At 33.8% G+C, this 9,089-nt stretch overlaps 1 protein-coding gene across 4 annotated transcripts; it reads right to left on the minus strand.

Annotated features, from left to right (window-relative positions):
- Positions 1-3,415: 3,415 nt before the first annotated feature.
- LOC140871672 (uncharacterized) lies at positions 3,416-7,772 on the minus strand. 4 transcript variants are annotated; one of them, XM_073274298.1, is made up of 11 exons: positions 7,513-7,770; positions 7,212-7,433; positions 7,008-7,112; positions 6,010-6,143; positions 5,374-5,555; positions 4,730-5,293; positions 4,523-4,668; positions 4,288-4,456; positions 4,103-4,216; positions 3,947-4,014; positions 3,416-3,868 (listed from the first exon to the last, which is right to left on the minus strand). In XM_073274298.1, exons 6-10 carry the CDS (start codon positions 4,853-4,855, stop codon positions 3,994-3,996), a joined length of 576 nt encoding a protein of 191 aa, XP_073130399.1. In that variant the 5' UTR covers positions 4,856-5,293; positions 5,374-5,555; positions 6,010-6,143; positions 7,008-7,112; positions 7,212-7,433; positions 7,513-7,770; the 3' UTR covers positions 3,416-3,868; positions 3,947-3,993. The 4 variants fall into 4 exon arrangements, 3 of the variants coding, with proteins under 3 accessions (XP_073130399.1, XP_073130396.1, XP_073130398.1); XM_073274295.1 differs by having other exon boundaries at positions 3,947-4,216; positions 7,513-7,769; XM_073274297.1 differs by lacking the exon at positions 5,374-5,555 and having other exon boundaries at positions 3,947-4,216; positions 7,513-7,772.
- Between the last annotated feature and the right edge of the window lie 1,317 nt (positions 7,773-9,089).

Raw genomic sequence — 9,089 nt, forward strand, 5'->3', positions numbered from 1 at the left:
TGATGCATCATTTCCTTATTCCTTTTGCGAGACTCGCTTTTTGATTTTGTTGTATTTTGTTGAGTCGTAAGCCATGTACTTGTGTGGTGGTAAGTCATGATCTCACTTTTATATTATTATATTTTGTTGAGGTTGGTTCCTGACTTGCCAGCTAAACGATTTATTATTAGATGTTACATTTAGTTTCCATGTTTGGCCGGCACATGTTGGTGTAGTGTTTTAAATTTTTGAGAATGTAGTTTGAAATAATCAAATATAAGTTTGTCTGAGTTTTTGGGATGTCCTATTTATGGGAAGGTCATGCCGAAATTTTGTAGACCCAAAATCTTCCTTTTAAAATCAATCATTGTTAGTCTATTTTATATCGAATATTATGTTAAAATAATTTTATTCACATTGGATGCAAATAACAACAATATTTTTATTTTCACCACTAAACTACTTCTAGGAGACTAGACAATTTGAACATGGAGCACATCTTTCTTCAAAATATATGTGCTCGAATACCCTTGTTATATGCTGAAATAGGTTCGGATTATGCCACAAATGATCTAATATATACTAACTTTTAGGTATTTCTATACCGAATATTATGTTAAAATAATTTTATTCACATTAGATGCAAATAACAACAATATTTTTATTTTCACCGCTAAACTACTTCTAGGAGACTAGATAATTTGAACATGGAGCACATTTTTCTTCAAAATATATGTGCTCGAATACCCTTGTTATATGCTGAAATAGGTCCGGATTATGCCACAATTGACCTAATATATGCTAACTTTTAGGTATTTTTATACCGAATATTATGTTAAAATAATTTTATTCACATTAGATTGCAAATAACAACAATATTATTATTTTCACCACTAAACTACTTCTAGGAGACTAGATAATTTGAACATGGAGCACATTTTTCTTCAAAATATATATGCTCGAATACCCTTGTTATATGCTAAAATAGGTCCGGATTATGCCAAAATTGACCTAATATATGCTAACTTTTAGGAATTTCTATACCAAAAAATATGTTAAAATAAATTTATTCACATTAGATGCAAATAACAACAATATTATTATTTTCACCACTAAACTACTTCTAGGAGACTAGATAATTTGAACATGGAGCACATTTTTCTTCAAAATATATGTGCTCGAATACTCTTGTTATATGCTGAAATAGGTTTGGATTATGCCACAATTGACCTAATAAATGCTAAATTTTAGGTATTTTTATACCAAATATTATGTTAAAATAATTTTATTCACATTAGATGCAAATAACAACAATATTATTATTTTCACCACGAAACTACTTCTAGGAGACTAGATAATTTGAACATGGAGCACATTTTTCTTCAAAATATATGTGCTCGAATACCCTTGTTATATGCTGAAATAGGTCCGGATTATGCCAAAATTGACCTAATATATGCTAACATTTAGGAATTTCTATACCAAAAAATATGTTAAAATAAATTTATTCACATTAGATGCAAATAACAACAATATTTTTATTTTCACCACTAAACTACTTCTAGGAGACTAGATAATTTGAACATGGAGCACATTTTTCTTCAAAATATTTGTGCTCAAATATTCTTGTTATATGCTGAAATAGGTTCGGATTATGCCACAATTGACCTAATATATGCTAACTTTTAGGTATTTTTATACCGAATATTATGTTAAAATAATTTTATTCACATTAGATGCAAATAACAACAATATTATTATTTTCACCACTAAACTTGTGACGCCCGGGGCTGAAGAGGCAGGGAGTGATCGCCGGTGCCAAGAGGTTGCACGGACAATGAGCGGCTCCTGGTAGGCTTCTAAGCGGAGGGAGACATGAATGAACCGATCCCATGCTGGAATGAGAGGGATTTTGAGACTGTTACTACATGGTTGAGGAGGGCTTAAAAGATTTTATATGTGCTACTCATATCAAGAAGGTGCATCTTTTTTTCGGAAGCTCATCACATAAGAACTCCAAAGTTAAGCGTGCTTGACTTGGGGCAATTATAGGATGGGTGACCCATTGGAAATTTTCTCAGGGTGCGTGTGAGTGAGAACATAAGCACGCCGAAAAGACCCGTCTTGATACAGTGGGTCGTTACAAATGATATCAGAGCCGACCTCTCTTAGTACGGTATGGTTCGTGGACGAACCAAGCGGAAGCTGGTGGGCATGTGACGCCCGGGGCTGAAGAGGTAGGGAGTGATCGCCGGTGCCAAGAGGTTGCACGGACAATGAGCGGCTCCTGGTAGGCTTCTAGGCGGAGGGAGACATGAATGAACCGATCCCGTGTCGGAATGAGAGGAATTCTGAGACTGTGTAGGTATAGGACTACATGGTTGAGGAGGGCTTAAAAGATTTCATATGTGCTACTCATATCAAGAAGGTGCATCTTTTTTTCGGAAGCTCATCACATAAGAACTCCAAAGTTAAGCGTGCTTGACTTGGGGCAATTATAGGATGGGTGACCCCCTGGAAAGTTTCTCAGGGTGCGTGTGAGTGAGGACATAAGCACGCTGAAAAGACCCGTCTTGATACAGTGGGTCGTTACAAAACTACTTCTAGGAGACTAGATAATTTGAACATGGAGCACATTTTTCTTCAAAATATATGTGCTCGAATACCCTTGTTATATGCTGAAATAGGTCCGGATTATGTCAAAATTGACCTAATATATGCTAACTTTTAGGAATTTCTATACCAAAAAATATGTTAAAATAAATTTATTCACATTAGATGCAAATAACAACAATATTATTATTTTCACCACTAAACTACTTCTAGGAGACTAGATAATTTGAACATAGAGCACATTTTTCTTCAAAATATATGTGCTCGAATACTCTTGTTATATGCTGAAATAGGTTCGGATTATGCCACAATTGACCTAATATATGCTAACTTTTAGGTATTTTTATACCGAATATTATGTTAAAATAATTTTATTCACATTAGATGCAAATAACAACAATATTTTCACCACTAAACTACACATTTTTTTTCAAAATATATGTGCTCGAATACCCTTGTTATATGCTGAAATAGGTCCGGATTATGCCAACATTGACCTAATATATGCTAACTTTTAGGTATTTCTATACCAAAAAATATGTTAAAATAAATTTATTCACATTAGATGCAAATAACAGAAATATTATTATTTTCACCACTAAACTACTTCTAGGAGACTAGATAATTTGAACATGGAGCACATTTTTCTTCAAAATATATGTGCTCGAATACTCTTGTTATATGCTGAAATAGGTTCGGATTATGCCACAATTGACCTAATATATGCTAGCTTTTAGGTATTTTTATACCGAAAACTCAGACATCAATTTATATGAAATTAATTCAAAGTATGACTTCAAAAATCTAAAATACTACACCAACAAGTGCCGGTTGGGCATGAAAACTAAATAAAATTAAAGTGAGTACATGGATTAGCTTCACACAAGTAACATAGCTTACGACTCAAAAAAATACAATAAAATCAAAAAATGAGTCTCGCAAAAAGATCAATGGAATGATGCATCTACTAAGTTAACATATGTCCCTTTGCAAACATATCCAATATAATAAATTATATATTTCATGAAACTTTTCCGAACAACCCATTTTTGTCAGACAATATGGTTGCGGCAATCCGTGCTCTGACACTATTCATTGTGCAATCTTTTTCGTAGATCCATGTTTCATCATCGTCTCGAGCGTAGCACTCCAACCACAAACATGTGTAAATTCCACAATCCAAATCTGCACCTTGTTGTCGACAATCAACTCGCTTAATTTGTTTATCCATGTCGTAACCGAACATAACTCTCGTATAACCCATTAAGAAATTTACCTGGGGAAATGTATTGACCATTAAATAACAAAAACAACATTTGAAAGTGGTAGAAATGTAGTTAAATATAAAACTTACATAAGATCTTGCAGTTCCAAGTGCTTAAGGAGTGTGTATTGAGTTCCTTAATTCAAAATCCCTTGTATCTGTTTTGTATATCAACAAAAACCAATGGTCATTTCTATTCATTGGGAACAATAAAAATCTGCAACGATCCATTGAGTTTTTATTTACTTCCTCCAGTTGTTTCCTCGAATCCTTTGTCAGTTGTGACAAAAAATGAAGATAATCATTATCTTTCAACATTCGCTTTTTGTTTGACCTTTCTAACGCACTCAACACCTCATCCTGAATATCATAAGTTACTAATTATTAACCATATATGAAAAATATCATTCAAAGTCTACAAAAATGTATACCTGTACTGTTGTATCCATGCAGAGTATGTCAAAACCATTTTTTCGACTATATCCACTTACAATTTGCATATAAGAGTTGATGATATCACCTCTGAATTTTTTTCCAAATAACAAATGACACAATTGATCTCCAAAAATTGGAAATCTTTCTCCTTCCCACATTGTCCCACTAGATAAATAAGAAAATGATTATAAAAAAAATTTAAATCAATTAAAGATATCATACGAGTCGTACCATATTTTTTCTTGTGTTAGATAATCCATAATAATTTTGCGATCATCACTCGAGACTTTTATGCTACCACATAAATCTTCTCGGCCTTTGTATATATCAAGGGCCGACTCATCTTCATAACCAGATTCATTTGTGCCTTTGCTTTCCTTCGAGAAAAAAAAATCAAAAAATAAAATACTAGAATATTTTTTAAAAAAATTATGGTACCTCGTCACTGATTATGGTAAAGTATCTGTCTCTCATTATAGACTTTGTTTTATGTCTTGGAGTAGAACTCGGAGGAGTCACAAACATATTTGGTTTTCTCTTTTTCAAACGATCAGTTCTTGTCATTACATTCTTGACAATCGAAGATATAAAATTACTGACGTTTTCTTCTACGGAGCCCGCGATATCACTTTCACTGTTGCGCTCATCCACAACCTCTCTCAAATAAACATCCTCAATAATCTTATTTTCAACATTCAACTCAGAGAAATAAGCACCATCGCCTTTGAAATCAGCAACAACATTAATATTCCAGCTTTCATCATATCCACCTTTGTATTTGTCAAAATCTTTCAATTCATCTACAATAGGAACATTCTTGCCATCATTTTTCTTCTCAACAGCCTCACCATCATCCAAACTAGCCCCGATTTATTTCCTAATGATTCTACTTGTTTGGCATTATTCTTTAAGCCTTTGAATCTCACGGAGTTGATCCTCCAAAGTTTTCTCCAACCTCTGTATTCTCCACGCCGTTTCTTCCTCTTTCATTTTAGATGAAACCTGAAAAATTAACACATTTAAATCAATATAAATTCTTAATTGCAATCATATAATATATTTTCTGACATTAAATAATTTACCCGTTCATTTCTATGCCCCTCGCCAAAAATCTCTAGTTCCTCACCAAATGGAGTTATGCTCAACACCTAGCTTTTTCATCACTTTTCTAAAATAGGTTGAAGAACAACGTGGCATTACATCCTTTCCAATCGACCCATTTCGCTCTTTTTATTCAATACAATTTTCATCTTCAACCATCTCTCTAAAAAAAATTAAAACAATATCACTAAAACAACTAATTCCAGTAGAAATCATAAACTTCTTAACTTCGCCCAAACAACACATAATATCGAACGCAATGTTTGAAACCACAACATAATTGAAGACAAAAACTAACACAAACTTCAAACTACAGTGAAGTTGAATCCTTTCCAAAAAAACTATTTCATATTACCAAATGTATTGCTATCCAACCAGTTCAAATACTCTATTTCATTCATTTTATCAAAATATAATGCTTCAAAACCAGCATAATTTGAACCAAAATCAGTTAGTCACATCAAAATCAGAAACAACAAAATTTCAAGAAAACCAACACGATTAAAAAAGGATGACAACGAAAAAAATAGCGTTAAACAAATTAAATCGACACAAACAAAAATATCATCATAAAATTTGCACAAAAATATTCCGAAAATAACACAATAAGTACAAACCAGCTTTTTCCTTGGTCGGAGGCATTTGTAGGTTGGGGGTCTTCCTCGGTCGGTCAGCTTCAAGGGACAGTAGGTTTCGAGATTGTTTTCTTCCCCGTGGAGCCATTATCGTAGTTCTCGTGTTATACGAAAATCTTGATAATAACATGAATGTAGAGTACAAGATGAGTAAACTTCTAGTTGCTAACATTTTATCGGAAATTGTAGAAAAAAATACTTGCAATTTTTACTAACTAAAATAGGTAATTATCCAAGGAATGAAGTATTAACTGTCTTTAACCCACTAGGAACTTTTAGTCTTCTTGGAAGTGTACATCATACCATAAATTAAATTGATAACCAACAAAAAAACCGCATAAACTTAGTCTTGATAAGTAAGAAATAAGTACTTGTTCAAAATAAATATTTAGGAATCAATTCATAAATATAATAATACATATTAATTAGTTATCATCCAATCATAAACAATAAGATCACATACCAGGAAACCGACATTAAAAATCAAGTTGAACTTGAGAAATTCAACAATATATAATCTTGAAACTTGAAACAATTGAATCAATGACATTTCAATTTTTTATTTTTCTTATTTTTCTATTTTTTTATTTTTATAAAGCATCGATTAGCTTACATTAATTTCTAATCCAAAAAAATATAACCACAAACTTAGATTATATTAACGTAATCTCTAATTCAATTCAAAAAAATACAACCAAGAATTTCTAATAGTTTCGATGCTACTGCTGCTTTGATTAGGACAATAAAAATCATTCATCAATCTATCTATACACGCACGTCAAGAAATTTGAATCAAAATCACGAGGCTTAAATGTAAAAAATCAAATCCAGGAGAACTAGAGAAACATCGGCATACTTACTGGGCATACATATATTAATTCAAGGATTTTTGATTCTCTTCTTTCACAATTAGAAGATCAGCAGGCATAAACTTGAAAAAATTAAATCTTGGAGAACTACAGAAACCGCGGCATACTTACTGACAATACAAATATTAATTCAAGGATTTCTGATCCTCTACTTTCACAAGTCGCGTGCGAGTCGACTGCCTAATGTTCTTCCAGTAGCCTTTGTCGTTCGATGGCCTAGGGATTTACAGTAGAAATCATGAAATAGATGAGATGAGAAAATCATGAAGGGAAGACCACAAGAAAATAGATGAATGAGGGGAAGAGATGATATACCGTGGCAGTGGCTCCAAGCTTCCAGTCGCCTTCACCCTCGGTGGAAGAAAACGAGATGGAGGGGAAGAAATGATTTTCCGTGATAAAAGCTCCAAGCGCTTCCAGTCTCCTTCCTTGGCCTTTGCCCTCGGTGGAAGAAAACGAGATGGAGGGGAAGAACCGATTTTCCGTGATAGTGGCTCCAAGCGCTTCCAGCCGCCTTCGTTGGAGTCTAGTGATTTACTGTAAATAGCATGAAATAGAAGATAAGAGAAAATCGTGAAAGGAAAAGAAGAATCAGAAGGAGGGGAAGATGATTTACCATATAATTTTTACCCCATATTTAGCTTTCTATCAATCTCCTTCAATGTCGATGAGGTTAGGGATTTCCATTTGCAAAAGAGGGGATGAGAACAGAGAAAGATAAAAAAAAACGTTCAAGAAAGAGAGAGAAAAATAAATAAAATTATTTGTTGACCAGGGACCTAAATTTATTTATATAAGAGGATCAGGGAGTGCAGAATTAAATTTTAAGGGGTGGGAACTGATTGTGGAGCCCTGTTTGTGAAGAGGGATTTATGACCAAATTTCAGATTTTTATTTGCACCGTGAATGTAAATTAATAAAATACCACCGGAGAAGGTCGGTAAGCCAGATTCAAAAAAAAGAAAAGAAATAGATATTTAACCTTTATATATTAATTTATGTAGTTAAGATTCATCGACAAACCCATTAAAAGAAAAAAAAGTAGGAATTGAGTTGGTTTCCTTCCGTTTTCTTTTTAATTTATTCAAACCAGCAACCATGGCTGCCCAAACAAACAAGAAGTGCCTAAAAATGGCAAAGCTTCTAGATATTCATTGTCCGTACACGCTGCCCTTCGTCACAGTTTTATTCCAACAAGCGATGCACCGACGCTGAAATTTCAAAGCGCACGCGCAGGTGGTCGATGACCATAGCACGATCAATTACTATGACGAGTGTGCGGCAAAAGAGACCGCAGCAAGGTCAGTAAAATATCGATGGTATGTTACTAACCGACAATGTATAATGGTTAAATTCACTACAATGATGGGGTGACAGCGGCGTTGGGAAGGAGTTAGGGAAGAAGACGATGCCTGATAGACTAACGTAATGGGCTTTTATTTCACACGTTGATTTTATGGGCCCAATTACGGGTCAGTATATTTTAATTTTAAAAGTACTCTACCAAAAGTTGAAGGGCCTCAATTTGCATGTACAATGGATTTATAAATCTATAACAACTTTGGAAAATTTCATTTTATTCAATCAGTATTGATGATCGTTCATCTTGTTTTGATAGATCTTAGGATTTAATTTTTTTAATTTTGTTAGCCAAAATCTAAACTCAAAATGTGAATATAACAGAAACTATATACTAAAAACAAATAATGAACATAGTACAATACAACAGTAATATAACGATGATGTATATATTGAACAATATGAATTGAATGAGTAAAAAAATAGTTAAGCAAACTGAGACATGTAATTAGTACAGTTTCATTAAAACAGATTCGTCTCCTCTAGAGTATGCTTTGAGGATTACACGAACGTCTGTTTCCCAGGATACAACGGAAAAACCTTGTAGACACCTAGCACGAAGGCACTACACTGGCGAACCGAGAATGTACCTGAACAGTACCACGATGGGACAGATGCACAAGAGTAGCGGGAGCAGAGTGCAGAGACAGAGAGGGTCTCGAAATTGGTTCAGATTATTGAGAGTTTGTTTTGAAGGACTGGATTTTGCCTCTATAAATAGGCACTTGAGTTTCATATGGACAGTCACAGCAGCCAGCTGAAAATCCAAAGGTCAGGCAGATAAAGCACTAGCAGTCAGCAGCTAGATGTGTAACGCCCTGTTTTTTATCTTAA

The sequence above is a fragment of the Henckelia pumila genome, unplaced genomic scaffold (genome assembly GCF_033568475.1).
Source record: "Henckelia pumila isolate YLH828 unplaced genomic scaffold, ASM3356847v2 CTG_461:::fragment_3, whole genome shotgun sequence".
NCBI classification, from domain to species: Eukaryota; Viridiplantae; Streptophyta; class Magnoliopsida; order Lamiales; family Gesneriaceae; genus Henckelia; species Henckelia pumila.

Coding starts and splice junctions, on each gene's coding strand:
- LOC140871672 (XM_073274297.1), bottom strand. CDS start 4,855: ATGACAAGAACTGATCGTTTGAAAAAGAGAAAACCAAATATGTTTGTG. Junction 4,669..4,729: donor TTACCATAATCAGTGACGAG/GTACCATAATTT, acceptor TTTTTCTCGAAG/GAAAGCAAAGGCACAAATGA. Junction 4,217..4,287: donor GCATGGATACAACAGTACAG/GTATACATTTTT, acceptor TATGATATTCAG/GATGAGGTGTTGAGTGCGTT.